Source organism: Hydractinia symbiolongicarpus, chromosome 3 (genome assembly GCF_029227915.1).
Source record: "Hydractinia symbiolongicarpus strain clone_291-10 chromosome 3, HSymV2.1, whole genome shotgun sequence".
Classification (NCBI taxonomy): Eukaryota; Metazoa; Cnidaria; class Hydrozoa; order Anthoathecata; family Hydractiniidae; genus Hydractinia; species Hydractinia symbiolongicarpus.
In genome coordinates this window covers 23,417,161-23,442,737 of record NC_079877.1, presented here as the reverse complement: position 1 = coordinate 23,442,737, position 25,577 = coordinate 23,417,161, and the positions used below count along the sequence as shown (strand labels likewise).

General features: G+C 32.7%; 3 protein-coding genes and 1 long non-coding RNA gene across 4 annotated transcripts in view; 2 read left to right on the top strand and 2 right to left on the bottom strand.

Moving 5' to 3' along the window:
- Positions 1-1,027: 1,027 nt before the first annotated feature.
- LOC130636321 (uncharacterized) lies at positions 1,028-4,913 on the bottom strand. The gene is made up of 2 exons (XR_008982257.1): positions 4,346-4,913; positions 1,028-2,950 (listed from the first exon to the last, which is right to left on the bottom strand). It is a non-coding gene; the product is annotated as an uncharacterized LOC130636321 (long non-coding RNA).
- LOC130636319 (ubiquitin-associated domain-containing protein 2-like) overlaps positions 4,042-25,577 on the top strand; it is a 67,634-nt gene continuing 46,098 nt past the window's right edge. Inside the window, exon 1 of the mRNA XM_057445998.1 lies at positions 4,042-4,053. The gene's annotated coding sequence lies outside the window, so the exon portion shown is untranslated. The remainder of the gene's footprint in view (positions 4,054-25,577) is intronic.
- LOC130636320 (uncharacterized) lies at positions 13,981-19,133 on the top strand. The gene is made up of 2 exons (XM_057445999.1): positions 13,981-14,730; positions 18,465-19,133. Exons 1-2 carry the CDS (start codon positions 14,124-14,126, stop codon positions 18,767-18,769), a joined length of 912 nt encoding a protein of 303 aa, XP_057301982.1. The 5' UTR covers positions 13,981-14,123; the 3' UTR covers positions 18,770-19,133.
- LOC130636318 (prolactin-releasing peptide receptor-like) lies at positions 20,037-25,228 on the bottom strand. The gene is made up of 2 exons (XM_057445997.1): positions 25,077-25,228; positions 20,037-23,504 (listed from the first exon to the last, which is right to left on the bottom strand). Exon 2 carries the CDS (start codon positions 23,443-23,445, stop codon positions 22,336-22,338), a length of 1,110 nt encoding a protein of 369 aa, XP_057301980.1. The 5' UTR covers positions 23,446-23,504; positions 25,077-25,228; the 3' UTR covers positions 20,037-22,335.

Genomic DNA, 25,577 nt, shown 5'->3' with positions numbered 1-25,577 from the left:
TGGACCATAGAAAAAGCACAAGTAACTTTGAGTTGTTTAAATGGACAGAGCATAGTGAGCAAAATTGCAATGTATGTGAAAACGAAATAAAACGAAAAAAAGGAGGAAGGCCTGGAAAAAGGATGTCCACAGGACGTTATAGTGTCTCAAATTCACACTGGACCAGAAATGAGACATCAAAAATTAATGAAAAGTTAGGTGAAACAGTCGTGTTGATGAAGCAAAATTTTAAAGAAAAATTCAATGATAACCTTCATTTATGCATATGCCAGTTATGTGAAAATTTAATGCAGAAGCCTGTGCTTTTGACTAAATGTCAACACAGCTTTTGCTTCAAATGCTTCATACCAACAGTGGAGGGTCGCCCTCTCGAGAGTACCATATGTCCCGTTTGCTTCACTTTGGTGACTCCAGAATTCGTTACACACTCTCAAACCATATCCCATTTATTAAGTAATTTGAAAATTGATTGCGAAAAATGTGGTGAAGTTTTCAAACATGGGGAATATTGCAAAGAAAATCATCTCAGCATGTGTATCGGGCAAAAGTCGCCACTATTGAGTGATGTTTTTAAATTAAACAAGGAAAATGATATCCCGAGAGAATTTGAAAAAGCTGCTCTCCATGTGATCAAAACAAAAATGGCACAGTCAACATTACCAAATAATGGCATTGAGTTTATGACTGGTGGATCAAGAGTAAGAATAACATTATTTTAATCCAACATCACATATTAGTTTGTCCCAAAAACGATTAAAATTATATGTACTTTTTTTTATAGCCCTTGGTCTTCACATCAACACCAAAAGCAAAAAAAACAACAGAATTAAGTAAAAGGACTGTTCAAAAACGCAACAAATTCATCCTAGGCCAACTTCAGCTTACTACAGGTTAACACAATGTTACTTAGTTAGTTAACATATATAAATATACCCATACACAAACATAGAGTTGATAAATTAAGGCTAAGACTAATTTTTGCAAATTTACGGTACTGTAAATAAGGTTAACTTAAAACAAAACATAATTTCAAAAAATGAATTCATATAACATATATACAGCAAAAGTGTACTCATAAAAGTTTGAACTGGAAACTTTCAAGTCATACAACCATAATACAATATAAGCACATAATTTTGCTATTGCTTGATAATTCAGGTGGTGGTGCTGAGACATTGGTAACACAAACCTCGAAGTTAGTAAAATCCTTCACTGAAGAAGATAAAGAGAAAATTTTGAGTCAGGCAGATGTTTTTCCTTCTGTTATAAGTGCAGAAACAATGATAGCAATGAAAGTTGATCTTGGAATTCCCTGGGAGAAACTGAAAAAGATGGGAAGGTGAGCAAATTAAAATTATCAAATTATGTCATGTGCTAAAAACAGCCAAAAATGCATAATATTATATAAATTTATCAATAAATTTCGTATTCCTTTTCTGTGTTAAATTACAGGTGGCTAAAATCATTGAAAATAAACGTTGACTCTCAATCAAAACAACGACAAATAGCTAAAAAATGGACTGGTGAAGATATAGCTGTTGAAATGATAAACTTCCAGTTCCCAAAGGACAAAAAGGGGAAATTCTTGTTTGAGGATGCACCATGGGGTTATCTTATTGATGTTGTTACACATATTCTGTATTATCTTGATGCACTCACAGAGTAAGTTAAAACTTTCAATATGTAGGAAGTTGCTTTTTTGGCTATTAAACTTTAAAATGGTAAACTTATCAAATTATCAGATTGACATTCAATTCAAACTTACAATATTAAAAATTGTATTAATGTATCATTGCAAGTAACACACATGGACTGAATTTCATTTAGACATTCTCAGTTTGTTGAAAGAAGCACCTATCAAAATGAAATTCATGTGAAAATCGGAGGAGACCATGGAGGAAAATCATTTAAGATGTCCTACCAATGTTGTAACACAGTTCATCCAAATAGCAGAGGAAACACAGTTGTGTTTAGCTATTTTGAGGCAAAAGACTTTAGGATAAACTTGAAACTAGGTTTGTCGCGATTCAGTGATCAAATAGATTTACTACAAACATTAGACTGGAGGTGAGTTACAGAATTGACGTATCAATGAAAAAAATATTTTCATACAGTAATCAAAAATTGCAAAAACCATAAAAACTATAAAAATACTAAAATATACTACAATATATATTTCCTAGAATGTTAAAAACAAATGCTAAAAAGGCAGCAAATTCATGAATTTGAAAAAGGGAATTATGCATATACTAAATATTTTTTAGACAAAGAAATATCAGGGTATTCATGTTCGGTGACTATGAATTTTTGTGTGTGATATATGGAATAACGGGTGCAAGCGGTATGTAACTTTCAAAAAAAAAGAAAAATTATTCTAAATGGTGTTGCAATCACTCAATATTTCAATTAAATTTTCTACAGGTCGTCATTGCTGCCTTTTTTGTGAAATAACATCAAAAGAAATGAAAACACCTCCATTAAAAAGAGGAACAATAAAAAAACGAACCTTGGAATCACTGAAAAGTGACCTAACAAGATTTCGAAATGCTGGCGGCAACATAAGTAACGCAAAAAACTTCAATAATGTTATTGACGATGCTATGTTCAACATACCTCTTGATCAAGTTAGTAATTTCAATTTGACTAAAGGAAGTTAAAATGCAAAAATAACTTTCACATATTATTTCTCTCCAGGTAGCACTACCATCACTACACATTTCTTTGGGAACATATTTGAAATTTTTCAATATGCTAGAAGATCAATGTCATCTCTTGGATGTCAAGATAGCAGGCAGTGCCGCAATCAAAAACAAAACAATGACAGATGAAAGCTTTGAGTCATATGTGGCGGCACAAATTAAAATACGCGACTTGGAATATCTTGTTCAAGATTACCACAACAAAATTAATCTTGTTCATGAAGCCATTACCACGAACATATTAACAAGACCTGAAAAAGAAGAGGAGATACTGAGCATCTATCATCCAAGACTGAAACACTTGAATGATAAAATGAGAGAAAAGGTAATTCTCTCATATCATAGGGCAGGATTTTAATCTTACACTTGAATTATGTAACTATACAAATTTTTCCCACTATAAAACATGCATTATCATTAATTATTAAAATATATTTGAAACAAAATCGCACTGAGGAAAATTCAAACAAAGTATGATGATTATTTTTTTCTTTATTTTTTAAGTTGGCACAAATTGATGAATTGGAGGAAAACAACATTTTGGAGAAAAACACAGGGCCTTGTGTGAAGTCATTAGACACAAAATTGAAGCAAATAGGCGTTGAACGTCAAGCATACCATGGAAAATCCTTTATTGGTAATGACGTACATAAAATGTTAAAGGTAAATTGGTGTTTCGAGTGGTTATATATACAAATTTTTTACAAAAATCAATTTTCCAAAGTATTTTTATATGAATTTCGATCTCCTTGTTCATACATCATAAAATTTTTTTCAATAGGTGAAAAATATACTGGAATTATGCAACAGCATCCCTATCTTGGTAGTGAATTTGGGATTTTGTGATACTGATATACACCGAGAATCCATTCAGCTATGTACAAACTTCAAGCTCCTTTTTAATTACTATTCAAAGTGCCACAACTTGATGAATTCTGTAAAAAACTTTGAAAATGCAAAGATACAGGAATTAGGTAGCTATGCTTTACTTTTTTCTCACCACATAAGTCTTGGTGCCTAATATCAGTCTTGTGACAATCAGGTGTGTGTTATGCTATCCAATTTGAAAAAGAAAATTTATCGCTATGAACAATTTTTGAACAGCGAACAATTTTTGTTAATGCTTTGGGATTTAAATCTTTTTTAAAATATTCGTGTCAGTTTTTCAAGATTTTGTTTCAGATACAGCTATCAAAACTTTGATGAGTTTCTTGAGGAAAACTTTCCCAGGTGAATCTGTTACACCAAAACTACACATGCTGGAAAATCATGTTGTAGATTTCATTTCAAAATGGAAAATCGGTTTGGGATTGTATGGTGAACAAGGCGGGGAGAGCATTCACCCTGAGTTTAATATGTTAAGAAGCACATATAGTAGTGTGAGACCACCAACATCAAGAGTGCGTGTTATTATGGAACAACACCATTTAAAAGTAACACCAGTATGCAAAAGTTATATTCCTAAGATTAAGAAACGGAAAACAGAACTTCAAATCGAAGAATGATTTAGACTATTAGCTGAGATAGCCAGTGGGGAAAGTATATAATGTATAGTAATTTTAACATTCAGACCATTAGCAGAGATAGCCAGCGAGAATGTATATATATAGTACATTTTTTAGTACAATTTAACATGAGTATAATACTTTAAACTTAGCTTTAGTTGTTGCTAGAAAAATATCAGGTTATTAATCCATTGCCAATGACACCATGTTGATTTTTCGACTTTTCGATTGACTTCAACGACCACGAAAATTCCCAAACTTTAGACTCACATATCTCGTAAAAAAAATATGTAAGTAAGATTCGAGTTTTTTTAGAAGGTTAACCAAGTATTCCTCCATACGAGTATGCAATTAGTTTGTTCAGAAAAACTTCTGAACGCGATTATTTGAGCATTATCCTGGGATGAGCAAAACGAAACTTTTAAAATGATTCCATATTTCCCTGAAGAGCCACCGACATACTTGCGAAGTTCCTTCTTCCTTGTTTCTGCTTGATTGAAATTCCCAAGCACGTGGTCAAACTTTCCGAAGCCAAAAATAATACCTTAATCACAATTCAATAGATCTTTTATTTAAAATCAATCAAGCATACAAATCAAAAACAAACAATTCTTTGATGCCGCAGCCGCGACTACCATCTTGAAATTTCGCTGACGTAATCACAAATTTCTTGCGCGAGCAAAATCTCTGAAGTTCACGGCTTAAATGAGCGTGGGCGACGGACGGACGGACGTATACGGGTATTATAATATAGAATATGAAAAAGACAAAATCTAAATTTTAATCTAAATTTTTTGAATGATTTCAGGCGAATAGAATTAATTTCGGTGTTATTCGGGCATTTTCACCAAAATGGAATTTAATTTCGCCATAAAAAATACGCACATAAGCACAAAAACTATAACGCCTGCTCAGAAAGTCATGGAACATGCGCACAATGTCATGTCGCATGCGCGTAGTTTGCACACGACCATGATACGAAAAACTGCATGTAAACAAAACCAAAGAGATGTTTTGGTTTAAAATTTCATTACGGATAAATCTCATTTAGGGTCTTTGTACCTTATTATGTATTGAAAGAGACCATCAATTAAAGTGAGCATTCATCCGGTTACTTAAAGAAAACTTTAGTAGATACATTACGCTGTTTAATGACTTATGAATAATGATGTGCACAGCAAGCATAAGGATTAAAGTAATCCGTAAACTAGTTTTCATAATCATGACAGCTTGCAACATGCCTTCTTTTTATAAATCATGTTTACAGCTCTATTGTATAGTCTGATGCAAAAAAAGCTGATCTCAAAGCTGTTTATTTTTAATTCTTGACTGCTCTGCGTGATTCTCATTTCTTTGTTATGATTGGACTCTTAGTGCGCATAGAGAAATGCCCTCTTCTCATAGTATACCACAAATTGAATACAAAGAGTTATATGGGAGGATCAAGACTTAAGACCAGAACTCAAGATCTGTAACCCAGAACCAGAACCCAGGATTTAGTATCAAAATCTAAGACCTAGGACCCTGGACCCAGGAGCAAACCAAAGTAGATAATAAATTTACGCATAAATAATGTCAAAAAATTTCAAAAAATTTCTGGGCATTTGACACAGATAAATAACGCTTGAAGAATTATTTTGAACATGGATAAAAAAGGTATTATCAGATTTTCGCGAAAAATAAAAACAAAATTAGAAGAGCCTAAATCTTAAATGATCCAGGATATAAATTCTCTCACTATTTTATCTCAAGCTACGGATAGCTGTTTTTGCCTGCAAGCGTTTTCTTCACGTACATTAACATTGACGCTCAATTTATATTTTTGACCTGGCGGTTTGTATTTCAAAGTGCAACATCATGACCGACTAGTATCCCTTTCAGGGCCCACATTGCTCGCCAACTTTTAAGCGCGCTGGTAGCTGCGGCCAGAAAAACACTCAAATGGCTTCATTTGCCTGAAAAATAAATAGAACAAAGCGTTTAGGTATTTCTAAATATAGAATGGATATATTAACTCCCCGTTGGCTTGCATTTCCTACATATTCACTTACCGTCAGTCAAGCGCAAGGTACCTTTGATAAAATAAATATTTGATCAGTAAATGTCATGCTGCAATAATCGGATCATTTTTTATTCAAAATTATCTAAAACTACTAATTGAATATTATGACCAGACCGACGCTAAATTTGTTCGAGCTATTCCGAAAAGGTTTACTATGATGCAAAACATCTTTTTTAAGTTTGACCTAGATAAGATAAAAAGGGCATTACCATAATTCTGATAAACAAAGGAATGTCCCATAAAGCTTTATAAGCAGCAAATTCAATTTTGACAGACGGTCAAGACATTCTCTCAAGCAGGTAAGATATACACGTGGGCTAGTAGATTTATAGGAATTAACGTTCCTATTCTCTGAAGGAACCTGTATCAAAACTAACAAATAAATATCAATTTACTTTGAAAAAGGATGAAGTCGTTTGTGGTAATATCGATACTTTTATGTTTGCTTGGAAATACCATTATAAGTGCCACATCATACAAATGGGTGGGTGGTCAAAAATTTGGCTATGGGTGCTATTACCATAAATGTTGGAGTTATTGCGGTGCATCCTGGGTAAGTTACTACGTTCTGTTTTCCTTAGAAGAATGACAGAAACTTATGGTAAACATGTACTTTCTTGCTAAATAAGTAGGCAATCTAATATTCCGGGCCCTGCTGTGCGTTTAAAAAAGTTTTATTTTAAAGTTTAATTAAAGTTTCTAACTTCGGCTATTTACCTATGCTACAGTATGTTGAGACAAGACAGCGAATTTCGAAGTTCGCCACCACAAGTAATTGCGTAGGTCATTTCTATATTAAATTCACACATTTTAAACTTGTTAAATTTTACTTTTCAATGTTCGGAGTGGACTTAGGACCTGGTTTACTTGGCAAGTCCAAATTTTTAAACTGTGCTAATTGTTGCTGACGTTAACAAGGCCATTTTTTACGAATTTTGAAATCTTTTTGGTGAATTATTTCGGTGTGTGCGCGTGCTAGAGAGTGTAATTAGCAACTTTTCAAAGCAGTCTGCAGAAAATTAACTATTTAATACCATTGACCATATCTGAATAATGAGGAAATAATGCCTTTGTCTCCATATTTTTATCCAAGATTGTAGGTATCAACTTCTCTACTTGTCTACGAAAATGTTTGTAATAATGCTCATTGTTTTTAATAGACTTCTGGCGAATGGTGTTATGTTGGTACGTACTACTATGGCGCCTTCTTGGCAAGAACACCCTATTGCACCAAAGATCAAGACTGCTCGCATCATATCTATTGGAATCGTCCCCGCTGTGTTGGTGCTTGCACCTTGTTTTAAAAGATGTGGTTCATCAGTGAGATAACAAAAATTCTAATTTAAAAAAAAGGGAAAAAAAATTGAAATTAAAATTAAAATAGTAGTTCTTCCTACACGGCGGCGCGGGTTTCTTAGTGAAACAAACACTTCTATAAAAAAAAGAACTTCAAGTCTTATCGATACAATCATATTTCATATGACATTCAATGTGACCATCACATTAAATCACGTGATATATAGTGAAACTTATACAATCATACATGTAAATGCGATTTCAAATGTGCCGAATTATGTCAGCAAGTCAGTCTTATTTATAGCCACAGCTTTACTCAGTGCTTATCTCTTTTTCTTCTAAAAATATCTTACGATGTTTTCACAGCAGACATAGTAACTACTCGTTAATTTAATTAATTTAATTTAATGATCAGCGAAATTAATATATCTACAGTACATAGATAGTGTAAAATCAATTTTTTGATAACATTTATCCGGATAGTTCCGAACTAACTTCCAATCTATATGTGAATAATGATTTCTTATTTTTTTATTGGATACTGTATTTATTTGAACTAGTACCCTGGGTTTATTCGAAACATAATCCAAACTTTGAGTTCTATGGCAACTGTCAGAATACCATCTTCTTTTTATCTGACGTTTTTATTGGCTTGTTTGATAACGTGAGCGGGCTCGATTTTTCTGTAGCGACAGGCTAAAATATAGAAAAAGTAAACTATGTTTCGTGAAATTAGAACGCAGTAAAACGTCTGAACGAAATCCTAGTTTTGAAATATTTGATTTAAGTTTTTTGACAGTACGATAGAATAGATCAATTTATTCAGTCTCTGAAAACAAGTATGCTACGAAATATGGAAGTAATACCCTCAATACGTTTTGTCAAAGCAACATATTACGCATCGAAAGCTTCCATTGTCTCAAATCTTGAGTTTTTTAGGCAAGGATAAAATAAATCTAAACACTACTCTCGAATCATCATCGACAATGTCTTTAAAAAACCAGTAATGTGAATTCTCTTAAATTTCTTTTTTAAATTCTAGTTAATTTTAACAAATTGCTCGTTCAATTTTACAACAAACACAACCATTCGAAAATTTACCACAGACTGAAAACGTATTTGCTCCTGCGTCCTTTCACTTTAGCTAGGTAATCGTAACAGTAAGTACCTATAAAAATATAGATAAGCAACAATAACACGATATTAACCCTATTTGATCAATGGGGTGGGAAGAGCGGATTCCCCCCCCCCCACTCCCTCCTTCTGAAGTTTTTGCAATAACTCCCTTACGCTATGTTTGATGGCTATCATACTTACTGAGTTTCAATATCTATAAGACACCTGCGCGCCAAATTTTGGCCCCATATGTCACAGAGGTTTTGATATTGGCTATAACTCAAAACTACCCCTTAATATCTCTAAAAAGTCCTTATAATTGGGAAAATATAAGATCTCTTGTAATAATTCTTCTGTTTGTTTTGGACGGCGGCATTCATCGAATTTCCCGATTTCTTCGAATTTTACGCGAAAATCGAAAAAAACCCGGAATTTCGGGCCTTTTGTATAAGTTCTTTACTTTTTATTCGGCTTCCAGAAACTGTGTGAATATTCTCTCTAGAACTAAAGTAATTAAATTTTCAGTAGATAGCGGTATTTTGAGAAATTTTCAAGATTTCGAAGACGTCATACAAAAAGTAGTGACATAAGAAAAAAATTTATTGCTACCATTTTGTTTCTTTTCTGACGTACTATAAGTGTGTTATTGAGGGGAGGGAACGGTGGAATCCTCCCTTATCCCCCCTTTGGTCATAATATGTTTGAAAACCTCCGGAGCGAAAGATATGTCAACTAGAATTGAATATAAACAAAAGCTGTAATTAGCTAGCTAGTAACAAGATTCTTGCAAAATCATACGGGCTATGAGTGGTAGCTAGCTACTACATGACCTTAATATATTTATTCCAAGTGTATGCATAGCTCTAAGAAATTACAAGTGCCTGGAAATGTATAATTTTAGCAACACAAAAGTGAAGAACAAAACTTTTCAAAAGCTTATCCCAAAACCAAGGCCATATTATACACATCCACGGTTAGTTTAGGATAAAATCAGAACGGAAATTTGTTTTCATTATTAAAAAATCGAAAAATGATGTAAGGAATTCGCCGTCCTTATGTTTTGAGTGAACAAGCGTGGAAAGGAAAATCAAAATTCACGATTTGTGCAGCCACACCAACTATAGTGCTGGCCTTTCAGGAGAGGCGATTAACTGGTGAAGCAGACCTGTCATTTAGACATTTTTATATAAAGAAAAAGTGTAGCTGGTTAGTCTTTTTTGTTTAATTATAATGCATTTTCGTGATAAATACAGTCAATATTTCCATTACCCATTACGTATTTTGTAATTATAATATGATAGTATTTAGCAGTTTGAATCGACGCAATGTTCTAACTTTTCTGTATCAAAACACTGCTAATGTTAACAATCACTTATCTTCTCAGACCTCTGATCATGACGGGCGAAGTATAAAGCGTGTAAGTCATATTGAAGAAAAACTACTTTGTCCAGAAAAAAAGGAATAAATTGCTCTAAATTATTTAGATTTGTGGACAAGAAGCAATGTTGGCACTATACATTATCAATTATTTTTTATTTTTAGGTATTCATCTGCAAACTTTTCATGTTTTCGAGTAAATTTGCATGAATTAACACTAAGTTTTGATAAATGAACACTATTAAGTCTTTAACAACTGTATTTCCAGTACATATATATTTCCATGTATATGTTTTCTTAAGCCAAATGGGAGTAATTTATCTGCAATAAGAAATAAATCAATATGTTACACTAGTTATTTTTCTGTTCAAAATTGGACAATAAAATAAATGGCAATATATACATGAAGATAACCTTCTACCAATATCCATTCCTAACACTTCTTCAAGTAGACCATTCTGATTAAAATTTCATTTGTTTCGATCTGGACTATGTCGTTTTTTCTAGATTGTTTTGTCATCTACAGATATTTGAACTTACCTGCATCGAGTGAGTGACACCCACAATCACGGTATTCTCACCCGACTGAAAATTTATAGATAGATTTGCCTGCATTCAGAATAAAATTTGGTCGAAGTTACGATTAGAAAGTCTAAGGTTTCCCTAAGATGCTGGTCCCCAGGAACTTGTGAGGGTGTGAGTGTTTTTGTTCTCTCCACTCTTACTGCGCTGATTCAAACTGACTTCGCTTCCTCTGTATTGACCTTGCATCGATAGATAGAAGACTTACTAAATTCACAAACTGTGTGACAGCAAGATTTTGAGAGATGGGCATGGGAAAGGTGCTTTCCGCCAATCTAGAAGTCTCAAATATGTACTTTTTACCTCGCCGCCAACCAAGGTTCCGTCTCACGGAGTCCCTATTCTAAGAATTACACCCGCAAAGCATATTAGTAGGGTTAGCATCTTTGCATCTATATATGTCTTGATTTGGTTAGAAACAACTTCTTGATATATTTTATGTAAAATAATCTTCACAATTTTTAGTTAAATCAATAATGATTTACATCAACTTTATTTCTTGACATTTTTTGCGTTGTGTTGTTACTTTATCATGGTACGTTGATTGCTTAGCTCTTACGATAATGGATAATTTCATTTTTGCGGATTATAATTTTAATTTTTACGTATAACAATGTAGCTATATATTGTTTAAATTCTTATTTAAAAAATGCGACATTTAAATAATAACAAAAAAAAACTATTTCCTGAATAGAGAAATGTTACAGGTGAATGATTAAAATTAAAAAATATTCACCTATCATACTTTTATTTGAATTTTTTCATGTAGGTTTTTTTCCTTCTTTTACTATTTCACTTTTTCTTTTTAATAGAAATGTATTAAGTTCCTTGGAATTTCTCTTAAAATAAGATTTTGTTTAGTTACAATAGGAGAAATCGCTATTAACGCAAGTCACAGTGATAATGACCTATATTCTTTATTCCATTTAATGCCTTAGCTTGCATCATAAAAGCGCATTCAAAAACAAACGTTCGCTATGATATTATTTTTCGTTTTTACACAATGGTTTTTGCTATATTCCACAAAAATTTCCCGCTGAAGCTACCATTTTTACGTTGTTTTTTTCCCGCAGTTTTTGCGCGTCTTTTTTATATGACGGGGAAAAAATCCAACACCATAATGAAAATGACGTCAAAGTACTGAAAATGACGGAAAATTAATAAAAACGCCGTATTTTACACTTCGCACCACTTGGGGGTATGCAGAGTCATCGGAAATTTTTTAATCTACAGATAATATGTCGACGACCTAAAAAAAAAACCGTTTATAGTTAATCGCGGAGTTATTCAAATGGACTTTTTTAAATTAAAAAAAATAAGCAAAATCACCAAAGGGAGGCTATACCGACGAAAATACAACCAACAAAAAATTTAAACAGCCTTTTTTCAAAAATCAATCCTTCCATGAACGAATGAAATAAACCAGGAGGTTTAATTATAAGTCAGGTTGGTGCGCTTTGTAAAATCATTTTTTGGAAGCTGTCCTTAAGTTTCCCGAGTATCCTAACTTGTAACCTATGTCCAACGTTTCAAAACAATGTTAGATTAAATAAGCAACGCCTAGTTTCGTTTATTCACGCAAAGCCACTTTAATTTCTATTATGCCTGAACTTTTTTGGCCCTTGTAATCCTTAAGGAAGGGGGTACAAAGAGCCCACGCGTCATAAATTCTAAACCATTTATGATTAAGTGATAGAATTTAGCACAGTTTTAGAATGTTTTAGTACAAACTCCTTCCAGGTATAAAAAATAATTTGATTACGTCATAGGGATCAAAAATGATGTCATAAAATGTTCTTCAAAATAAAATTTTCTGGCCCTGATAATTCAAAAATTCTGATCTGCATTTCAGAAACAAAACAACAAAACAAAACTATTATCTATTAGACTAGCCAGGAAACCCGGCGTCGAAACGCTGGATTACGCCAAAAGTAACTGTTGTTAAGCGCCCTAAGGAGCGCTTAATAAGAACCGATATGCGACACGGACAGGTGGAGAGCTTTTAGTACGGCTATACAGTATGTCGTAAATCAAGTGAAGCGCATATACCATTGTAGTGTTGCGACTGTAACATCTCTACAAAAAATAACTTTCCACAACAAAAAAGCTGAAATAAAAAGAGAGTTTACAAACCGTTGTTACACCATCATAGCAAAAACAATCGGTCAATATTATTTTATTTTGCTGAATAAGTGTCTGTGAAAGTTAAAATAATTAATCGGGCTGAGTGCTTAGTTTAGATAAACCGTGTCGCCCATGAGTTTAGGCTTAATACCCTTTTCAAAAAACTGTATTGCAGCTTTGGTTTACAAAACACAGAATACATTCTGTTGAAGCGCAGGATTAAGCCGCGAGTAAGTGTGTTACCCGGCGTTGAAAACCCTATGAGTGATTAATAAAACCCGCCAACTGTGCCTCACATTCAGGCAAAGCGCTTTAGTACAGGTGTCTAGAATGTAGTGAATTACACAGATTACAACTCGTTATCCCGTCATAGCAAAAACAATTATATATTTGATATAATTTTATTTTGTGGAAACGTTACATTAAACGACAAAAACACGAAACAGCCTTTTGTTTACACTGGACTAAGCGCTTTGTACAGGTACACCGTGTCGCACATGAGTATAGGCGAACGTCATTTTCAAAAAACTTTATTGCGACTTCAGCTTTAAAAGAAATCAGGAAACAGTTACTTTAATTTATTTTATTTTTATGTGTCTGAAATTTTAAACATATTAGTTTTTTGTTTGCTGTGAAAATCCGACCACCGATGAGTTACCATGGCAACAGACGTGATTTCAGATCGAAATTTTTTGATTATTCTGAAGCTAACTAAAAAAAGACGAAAAGTCTCCAAAGCTCAACACCTCAAACGGTATACTTTAGAAGTTATTACAAAAATAATGAGAGAGGAGTTAAAAAAGCTTGGCGCAAATAATGTTAAACAAAATGTTAAATTGCGTTCTAAAACTAAAGTTCTCAGCCATATTAACCCCACTGCTTATTAGAAAACAAATGTTTGTAAAAAATTATAAGAAATTGCAGAAAAAGGCAGGAATATAACTATTCCTGTTGCACTGACTGTATTAATTACGCCCTAACTGATCAGACCTGCACGTTTTATTGCTCTGCGAAAATTCTGAAATGCATAAGGATTTTTAATTTTTTATTTTGAAGTTTTAATTTCTCATTGTTTTTCGTTATTTTACTTTGAATTTTGCGCGCTGTTTTTTTATAAAGAAAACAATATAATTTCAATTTTGATATTTCGTCAATTCACTATTAAAAAAGAAAATTGGATTTAATAGCAGGGGATATTAATTAATTATATTGCTATAATAAAATAATACCGAGACACGATAATGAAAATTATTAAAAAATATCTTGCACCTAAAATAGCAAAGAATTGGTACCAATAAATATAAATAATAATTGTTTTTCTTTTTGTTTCTGTCTTATTACTTTTTGATTATTTTTAATTTCATGAGAGATTCATATTTTATACGGAAAACCAGTTATATCAAAAGCGAAATGCGTTTAAACATGATAGAATCTTATGACATAGGTAGCATTATAGTATCTTCTCTTGTCTTAACTCTACACCAACTGATTATTACATCCCTATTACGAATCAAGAAATTGCGAAAAGTGAGATCAAACAAATGGTTTTTTTACTTGTCCTTTGGCTACGTAATTTTAGCGTATTCTAGATTGGTTGGTTTGTTTGTAAATCTGGAATGGTTTGCTCCCTCTGCATACTTTCACATTAAACTTGGATTGGTAGCAATCACATTAGATCGCTTTTGTTCCATACGTTATCCTTACCGATATACTCATTGGCGCAGGGAAAACTACAAGATTTGTTTTGCCACCGTTTTAACCTTTGGTACTGCTGTTTACTTTTATACAATGCAGAATGATAAATACCATGTCCACGAGGACGCAACCGTTACAATATTTTTCGTGGCGATCACACTTTCCGTGATGTTTACCTTGACAACAACCAACATGGTGCTTTTTGGGATAGCCAGGAGGCAATTGCAAAATATACACAAATTATCGTCTTCTCTGGGCAAAGCAGATTCTACCGGTTAGAGCATTATATTTATCTTTTACCAAGTCTGCAATAGCTTTAATTGTTAAATATATTATAAATTAAATTAATGCGAATAAGGCATAGTGCCCCCCTTTCGTAACAACACATTTTAGAGGAATAGTCAGTCTCAAGGTTTCTAGACTCAAGAACCGACTTTCATACAGCGCAGTCTGGGCACTAGTGAAGCGCTTGCAGGGACAATTTTTTCGTAATGGTAGCGCAACAAGAAAGAAACAACAACATTAACAGTAAGTTTAGGTTGTGGCTTACCCATGTAGGTACAAAATAACTTTTACACCTTCTTGCTTTACTACTATAACACTAAAATTAAAGAAGGGTATTTTTTAATGGCTTATGGGCTGTATTCTATTCAAAAGACACAAAATTAAAGGTTATTAATAACTAAAGACTGTTAATTCCGTCTTAAAATTAGCCTAGCTAAAAGTCAAGTGTCCAACCTGTTAAACCAGAAAGAAATGTTATTGTTGGCACCAAATTTTTAATTGTTATCTTTAAAAAATTTTGTCCTTAATAGTTATTACCACTATACTTCAAAACAAAGCAAGTGCAGTTAGTGAACTAGCTAGCTAAATAGCTGACGAAAGATTGGTGTAGTTTAAGCCAGTTAGCTTTAGTTGGTCTGGCCAGTGCGCAGGTACAAGGGAAGCATCACTGTTAATACTTTTCTTATATTATCATTATGTTAGCTGTTAGTTACATCTACCTTAACCCTAAATTTAAAAAAAATAAATAAAATCCAACATCCATAAATTTTTACCAGAAAGTTTTTTATTTTTTATCCACAAGTTTTCGTTATTTGCATTACTGATTTTTCTTTCACTAAAATTAATAAATCTTCGGCATCAGCAAAACTGTTTTTGCGAAAATCTTCATCAACATTTGACATATACATATAGTCTTTTAGTTAAAAATAGATACCTGATATAAAAAAAATTAATTCTCGAAAAAAACTCCACAATTGGTCTAGTATTAAAAGGGGGATGGTAGGTCAAACTTTTCTAACAGGGATAGAATAAGGTTGGATAGAAATCGTAACAAAATTACATAAATATAGGAAAATGTTCTCTTTGTAGTTATTCACAAAATTTTATTTCAGCGGAAGAATTTGTAAAGACTGACTCTTAAAATTTGTTGTGAACTTGTGAACTAAAGAAAAAAACCTATCATGACTTCTCTCTGTAAAAATCCATCTGTTAAAGATTACCTTCATCCTCAAAATCTTTTCCTCAAAAAAAGAAAAAAGTTAGCCAGAAAAAGTTGAATAAAAAATTAAAACTTCTAAAATTCAATTTTAAACCCAGTGGAATTAACAATAAATCTGTTAGACGAATTTAGAAATAGCATTTATTAATGTATCTACATTCTATCAGCTCCTGGTACATTGTCTGAAAATATGTCTTCCATGTCTTTGTCGGCATCCACCACTTTGTCCACATCAAAACAACAAAATTATAGTAGCTATATATATGGATGTTTGAATGTTTTTACCAATTCAATTCAATTCCGATGACTTCCTATTCAACCACATTTTTATTAAATTTATTTTTAAAGTTATGTTGTTGACGGGATTAAATATTCGCTTTTAGATAATCACATAAGAAGGACAGTATAAGCTACATATGCAGCTGTGGCATTTTTAATAACTTTTCGTCCGAATTTAAAAATATTCTTTGCTAATTATTCATATCTTGATTCTTTCAGCTTAATATTTGATTATCCATTTCTTCTACTTTTGCAACAGTATGCTAGCTAGCACTAATTCTTTTTGGTTGTCCTTGTTGTAACCATAGCGAACATACATTACATTGTACATATATGGTAGTTTCCAGCCATCTAGCTACATATAATTCATACCATGAAGGTTGATTATAAGGAAAAGATGTGTAATATCTAGCAGTATGTCATAAGAATACCCTTTTTACCATCATCCAACTTGAAGCTTTGTAAAAGTTAATAATTGTAAGTTGTTCTTCTTTTAATAAAGTTAATATACCACAGAAAAGTCTAGCAGCACCATTTCAACACGTTATATAAAAGTTGAACGTTAGTATAAAAAGCAAAGAAGGAAAAACGCAACTTAAGTTTACACATTTCTTGGCCTTTCTCCGTATGACACAAATAATTCTTTGTGTGAAAGTAACCGAGAAACTTGACTAGGCTATCGAGTCAAAAAAAACAAGCTAAAAATTTGTCCCTACAAGTCATTGGATGAAAAGCGAATTAGTAAAAACATTCAAACATCCATTATAGCTACTATAATTTAGTTGTTTTGATGCAGGCAAAGACATGGAATCAAAGACATCTTTTCAGATAATGTATAAAGAACTGATCAACATATTGGAATATAGATATATTGATAAATGCGTCTAACAGATCATGGTCAATTCTTTTGGGTTTTAAATTTGAATTTTTAATTAAGATGAAGGTGAACTTTAAGAAAAGTAATTTTTACAGAGAGAAGTTTTCCTGATTTTCTTAGATTTTTTTCTTCAGTTCACAAGTTCACAACAAATTTTAAGAGTCAGTCATGTGATAACAAATTATTCGCTAAAATAAATTCTTGTAAATAAATATAAAAAGAACATCTTTTTACATTCATGTAATTTTGCTATGATTTCTTTCAAACCTTAACCTATCTCAGTCAGAAAAGTTCGACCTACCATCTTCCTGTTAATACTAGATTTGTAAGCAATTTAAATACGCAATATTAAATTTTGGATAATAGGGCAATTTTAGAGTTTTTGCGAGAATTATTTTTTTTTTATATTGGGAACTTATACAATAATTACCTTAAAGATGATCTATCTAATCGGTATTGTTAAATAACGAAAACTTTATTGTGGAGAAAAAATGAAAAACTTTGTGGTAGAAATTTGTAGATGATAGATTTTATTTATTTTTTGTAAATTTAGGGTTAAGGTGATGCAACTAACAGCTAACATAATGATAGTATAAGAAAAGTATTTAAAGTGTTGTTTTCCTCGTCCATGCACTTGCCAGGCTAACTAGCTTAAACTACACCTACATTTCGTCAGCTATTTAGTTAGCTAGTTAAACAAGTGCACTTGCTTTGTTATAAAATATAGTGGTAGTAACTATTGGTGACAATATTTTTGAAGATAACAATAAAAATTAGCAGTCTGGTGCCAACAATAACATTTCTTTTTGGTTTAACACGATGGACACTCGACTTTTAGATAGGCTAATCTGAGACGGAATCAACAGTCTTTAGTCATTTAATAACCTTGTATTTTTTGTCTTTTGGATAGAATACAGTCCATAAACCATTAAAGAATACCCTTCTTTAATTTTAGTGTTATAATAGTAAAGCGGGGAGGTATAAAAGTTATTTTACAAAAGAACTTTTATACCTCCATAGGCAAGCACCGAAGTTAAATTTTCTGTTAATGTTGTTGTTTTCTTGTTGTTGCGCTACCATTATGAAAAATTTGTCCCTACAAGCGCTTTACTCGTGCCCAGACTGCGTTGTATGAAAGTCAATAATAGGAATTATTATATGGATTAAAACTGTCGGAACAATGACATTTTTTCAACCGTTTTTTAAATACTAGTCGCCAACACGTGAAAAAATCTACGGGGTTTCCCTTCCTTTATATATCTCATTTTGTGTTTCCGTGACATGACTTTTTTTCTTTCGCGCGCAAACAAAATAGATTTTTACTTCTTTTATTACTTTATTTTTTTAGAAACTAATGTATCCACAAGATCTGACGCTCTAAGCGCTGATCTAAAGACAAAGAGGCGACAGTTAAAGGAAATCAAACAATTCTACGTATGCTTCTCGTACGTTCTGACGTATTCTGTTATGTGGTCGCCTGCAGTGGCTGTTAAATTTAAAAATCTTGTCTCTAACGATCACGTTTCCCCCTATATATTTTCATGGTTGATCTGCTTCGCAGATATCAATTCTATTTTTGATGGAATCGTGTATGTTACGGTAAACAGAGATTTAAGAAGTGCCATCAAAGCTTGTTGCTGCTGGACGAAATAAAAGAAATTAAGCAAATAGTCTCAACTGTGAAAAAGTAAAACAATGAACTTTTTATCTTAGAAACTTCTTATTTCAAACTAACCTCGTCCTCAATGTCTTGTGGGCCCTGAGTTGTTATTACCAAAGCAAATGTCCTAGGAACGAGGTTGACTTTTAACATCCTTACTCGGACAAATAATTCCGCCCCTATTTTTTATTTTCTTTCTACAAAGAAGTTTTATATTTCATCAAACTTTAATTATGATGAAAGGATTTCTTCCAGTATTTCAATAACTGATTTTGAAAAAAAGGAAAAACTTGCTACAACAGATAAAATACTAAGAGAATAGCTGATAATCACTGTATTAGACCCCATAATAGCTGCAAACTGACGTGCCGGAAAATTTTAAATTCTAGATTGACTAAAAACGCATCCTCTTCTCAACTTTTGTGATATCTACCATAACTTACAAGAGTTTTCGAATGAAAAGGATACCCTTATTAGTTGGACTTTAATTTTTTATTTATTCTCTCCTTTTATAACAAATGTTATATAATTATAGGCGAGTTTTTGTTTGGCCTGATATTTGACTTTATTTTTCTCGCAGTTGATCCTTTTAAGCACTTTAAGGTCATCTTAAAAGTAGTTCGACTGCTTTTTTTCCTTGTTATTTCAAAAATGGCTGGTTGATATGATTTTGTCTTTCGCTCTTTAAGTCCAAACTGGTTTTTGATATTTTATTTACCCGCTTAAAATTTACAACCATACCTTATTGAACAACAACATGTCAGACGAAACTAGCGGAGATTTTAGAGGAAAACAAATTGCTTCAACGAATCATGTATTGAAAATACAAATATGAGTGTTTTTTACCCTCTGCATAAAAAAGACATGAAAAGAAAAGTAACGCAATTTCTCCTAAGTGATCAATAATTGTCCGGTAGCAAAATCCTCAACGTGCGCGCGTACCCTCGCGTTAGAACTTAATTTTTTACTTTTGGTGTTTTCATTAAAACTCTTCAAAGTGTTTCTTTACTTCTCAATAATCTAACAACAATCTGCCTCAGCTGATGTGTTCTTTCAAATTTACAGCAGGGGCTTCACCAATAATTATAATAATAGTCACTTTGTGTTTTCATGGAATTTTTTTGTCCTAGGACAATTTCGTTCCGTCCCCGCTAACGGGATACCACTTTGAGCTAGTTAAAAAACAGCTAAATCGCACGACATCCGTATCTTCCTTGCTAACCTTTTATAGAAGGTTTAGGGGCTTGGTGATGAGAGTACTGCAGTCTTTTTCTTGTTCCTGTCATTTTTAACTACTCTGCCTGCATTTAAGGATATGCAACCATATATTTCTAGATTTTACAATATAGTAGCTATAGTTTTGCATTTATTTTTACGAAAAAATGTAAATTCTTCGGCGAAATAACATTAATAAAAGTCAAAGTAATGAGAGACTTTCTTAATTTTTTATTAAAAAAAAATCAACCCGACAATTTTGTTTAAAAAGGCGGGACAAAATCGCCTCGGCAAACGTCTCTTCCCGGCAAACAGTCCCTTATGAATTTAAGACTCAAATGCACTTTTTTTAAAATCCATAAAGGAAATTTTATGCCGAGTACGCTTTTGGAATGTTTTCAACTTTCGAAAAACTAGATTTACATAAACTAGGTTTTTATAAAGAACATATACAACCTCGTTACCAATGCCTGCTGTCTCTTTTTCATAACAGAGGGCGAATTGTTTATATTATGTTAAATGTTAAAATAATAATTTTGATTAACACCGAATATAACAATTTTTAAATAATTAAGATATGTTATTATTTTGCTATTCTATACCGTGCATCTTCTTACATTTCTTATCTTGAAGGTTATCAAACTTAAAATGTAAGAATTTGAAGTTTATAGGAACCACTCAGTGACTTTTTCATCCACTCTACAGTTTTAATGTTTAATGATACAGGGTTAAAGGCTTTCCTCACCCCCAACATTGTATTTTCCGAAGTTCATCGCCATTATCTTGGTACCAAGCTGTTTCGGCAACTCGCTTTGCTCGTTGATTGTCACTAACATCTCAAAATCCCCCTCCCCCCAATTTGGAAATTGTGGCGCCGCGCCTGTACAAATGACCCAACCCAATCAAAATTAAAAATATCTCCTACAGACGCTATTAGAACAATTTTTACAATAAAGGTAAAAGTCTTTTCTTTGATATATTTGGTGACATATTCAGGGTATAAAACGGCGTGAAAATATCATATCTTGGAAGATTTTATTTAATCTTCATAAAGTTCATATTGATGTCATAATGACTAATCGTTAGAAAAAATAGTTAAATCAGCGAAACTCAAAATGACACATCTTTAAATGAGTATATTATTCATAATGGTTTGTTTATATCGCGCGAGGAAATACCGTTACTATGACCTTATACCAATTCTGTCCTGCGTTTTTCACACATCTAACCCTCTCCATACATTAAGTTAATTTGGATTACCCATAAAGGTAGCCAGGAGACCCAGCATAATTTTTCTTACCACCGGGAAATCGGAGTAGTTAGGGTGGGAAAAATTACTCTGGGTCTCAAACGATTTTTCTGCGGCCAGAATCTGGCCGCGTTTTTTTGATTGGCTAATTCTATTGTTCTATTGTTCTATTGTTTTATTGTTCTAAAGTTCGAGCGAGTGGTTTCACTTACCCTAACAAACATTATTAAACTATAAAGTTTTTACCAGAGAAAGATGCGGCCAAGCTTGGTAAATAACTCACAGATAAATTAAAATGGCCTCAGGAGCGATTAGTCACATTTTTCAATTTAAACTCAGCGTTTCCGTTGAGTCATTCTTTTGCGTCTAAGCTTGTGTTTGAGAGGAACTCATTTTATCAACTCGAAGAAGAAAGTTTAGTTAACTAGGCTAGCATAAAGGAAAAATTTGTAGTAACGAATTTGTCTTCACTTACTATGATATCATCACAACCATGAAATCACTGTCCGCTAAAAATTCAAGAAGCTAATTTTCGGTTTTTGCATATTTTAAATAACAAAATGCTAAAAAGCACTTCAAAACCTCATTTTGCCGCTAAAATTAGGAAAATATCGGGGAAATTGAGTTGATCACGAGCATGGAAATTCCAGAAAGATTCTTGTTGATAAAATACAGTTATGGTTCAAGTTTCGAGTTCTAAAGCGTTATCTTAAGGGAAGATATTATATTTCACGAATTAGGATGTCTGTAATAAAAAAGTGAAAGGGAGAGGGTAGGGACTCTGCTAACCAAAAGAGCTCAAAATTAATTTAACCGATGAGAGCTTATTGAACAGTTTTTAATTACTAATAATAAAGAAGGGACCTTAATATCTTACAAAAAATTAAAAACGCACTCTTTCGCAGATTATTGTTACTACAAAGAGTTATATCAACAAGCCAACTATCTTAAAGGTAGCACACTGACTGTGTGATAATGCTTTTAAAACACTATTATCCATATCGCCTCCCTCTGATTAAAATCTTTTATATATTTCGCCCTGCGATTTGATCTGAGACATAAAACAGCGAAATAATAGAATCTAAAAATAATATTTTATTCAGCTGAAGATGTATTGTTTTTATTGTGTGAGTGATAACTATCAAATACGCTGTGACCATTCTGGCATAAATTATCCTCGAGCACGTCGTTTGTCTCTAATGTTCCCAGTCCACTGAGAATTATGTGGTTGTGGTTGATTTTTTTAATGGCAGCCTGTCGTCGTCTGTTCAGTGATGTTTGCATGGTTTTTAAACTTTTTCGGAACTTTCCGTGCAACCTTGCATAGATAAACACGTTAATAATACTGTTAACCGCTCTTAAGATTTTTAATACCGTGTTCAGGTCAAGTATAGCTTTCGACGGTGCCATATCATACGGCGAAAGAGAAATAATAAGAAAAACAATATGCAATATATCTCGAGGGTAAACGAGTACCGTAAATACGATAGTGATTACCACAAGTAGTACATAAGCCTTTCGCTTTTTTATTTGGCTTTGGTCCCCTAATAATCTGATTACGTCAGGGTCGTACAGTGCGTGATACATTCGGTGAAATATCACAACGAAAATTACAGAACAGGAAACATCGCGTAGAAGTAATGATAGAAGTGCTGGATACGCGTATGAAGGTTTGTTTGACTCTGGAACGTAACAGGTTAAACCTGGAATAACTTCAGCGTGAATTAAACGTGGTATTTCCAGGAATACAGCTGTACATAGTACAACCAGTAAAGCCCCGTTGATTTGCATTGTTGAATATCCGCGTATGAACGGGTTGCAAATGACACGGCACCGATCCAATGCTATGATTACAATTATGCCAATGGAAACACTGTCGGTGACATTAAGAATTGTGGGAAATATTTTGCACCCTACTGTCCCGAAATGCCATGCTCTGTTTTGCGTAATCTGCCAGTACACAAACAACGCAGGGTTGAATATACTTCCAAGCAAATCAACTATAGCTAACTTTAAAATTAATCTTTCCATCGTCGATAACCTTTTTTTAGTTCGAAATTTAAACACATACAGTACTAAGATATTACCAATAACACCAATGATGAAGATTATTGAAAACGCTGCAATAAGAGCAAAATCACTGCGATCGAGTGGTTCCAATGATGATGCAGAAATATTGATTAGGAGGGATGAGTTGGAAGCCATCCCATATGCTTTACTAGCTGTCTGTGTATTCACTTGATGCTCTCGTTGTGTTAAAATTCCTATAAAAAAATACTTGTCCTTTTATATTTTTATTTTATTTTTATTTTCGCTAAATTAAAAATATAAGCTATTAACTAGGATATATAGTATAAGAAAAGAAACAAAACAACTATTTTGGTACTCATGGAAACTATAAAAGCAGGAAAAGGTATTCGTAAACAGCAATTAAAAAGATGAAAGATCTTTTCATCTCGTTCCCAAGAATATTGTACATCGCATTCTAATTTTGAGGTTGGGTAGATCTAGGGACGACATTGCTTTGCACATTTCTTAAAAGTGTGCCGATATATTAATAATTCTGATTAATAATTTAACATTGAAAGTTAGGAAGTTTGTATAAACACGTTTTTTTTATAATTGGCTTAACTGGGTTTATTTTTACGTATTGTGATTTCATTTTTTAGCAACCTTTTTTTAAAATTTCTATGCGCTCAAGGTTTGTCAGTTTAGTATTATTTTTCGCAATTTAAGTTCTATCAAAATGGTTTATCAGTGTTCGTGTCCTTTAGAATTCCCTTATCTCGTGTTCTCTCATTGCGTTGTTAATTCATACGAAGAATGGGAGAAGCAACTCGGTAAAGCTAGAACGAAGAAAAAAATTTAAAAAACTTTAACTGCAGTAATACGGTTAAGAAAATTTGTTTTTTATCACCAAACTTAATGGACTTAATAAACGAATTTTTTCAATCCAACACTATACAGGCAACATTAAGAAAAAGACACACTGATCTTAATAACGGTTTGTTAGTGTGTTTCTTATACAGTATACAAAAAAACTACACATTTTCCACGTACTAATATTGTTCAACGTAGGTTTTTGAATTAATCCTCGGGACCTCTTGAGAAAAAAATGTGTAAAAAATGACATTTTTATAGATAAAAAACACTACGTATATCCTTAAAACTGCACCCATCACTTTTTATCTTTCTTTAAATGAATAACTGTGAACCTGCAGCATCTTCGCACCAAGTACACGTTTGTTTTAATAAGAATATACTCTATAAGAATATTCAAGGTGAAAATAGATAAAAAGTTAAGTATGCGCTAATGGTGCTCATCTTGAAATTTTGTTTGGATTTTTAAATTGTTTTAAAATAAGCAAAAAACAACAACAAAATCTAGTTGTCCGTCTCTCTGAATTAGGCTGCCTAAAATACAAGATCTTAGGGGTGATATTTTAACACCAGTTTGCATTCTAAGACCTTTCAATCTTAACTGTGCTAAGAATATGCTAAGAATAATATATCAGGATTAAGTTTGCCAAAAAGTTTGGAATATTCATGTTGAAACGAAAAAAACACTATCTTTATAAAAGAAAGAGTGCATATGCTTCGTTATGTAAATACCAGTATATTAAAAAACACGGCAGCAAGTCCCTGAATCCATCCACCGGTTGCATTTGTATATACTCATACCAGCCTTTTTTAGGGTATCATCAAGTTTCATACCCCCTAATACCCCCCTTTGTATACCCCCATCGAATAACTTGGTTTACGGAAAGCTTAAAACAAAAACTAGCAAAAAGCTTAATACGTTAGTTTTGCAAGAATAAAGTGTTTCTTTTACTAACCTTAATTAAAAGCCTTGCCATAATTCAATACTAGTTCTATGAATATTTACGATTTGACATTTCCCACTCATGGGACGATTTAAAGAAAATGAAGTAATCGCTTCTTCCACAAATCTTTTCATCTTGTTTATAAATATTCTATGCTTATCGGTTAGTTTCACAAATCAAATTAAACAATCTTTTAAACGTTTGTCCCCGCAAGCAAATAATTAATAACTTAACGAACAATTCAATGGAATCTGTTGAAATTATTTACGTACAAGATCAAAAAACTTGCTAAATACGTTTGAAAAGCTACAAAATAACCAACACAAAAGGTAGATATATCTTGTTCACGTGTGGTTATAATTTGTTCATAAGATTATAGGAATAATGAGGCTCTAATCTCCCAAAGACTTTTCCATTATGTCAACGCTTGCTGCGTGACATCGATAGAAGTTAAAAAAGCATCAGATTGATCTTGTAACTATGCCTGTTGTGCTCCATTTACTTCAGTTCTAG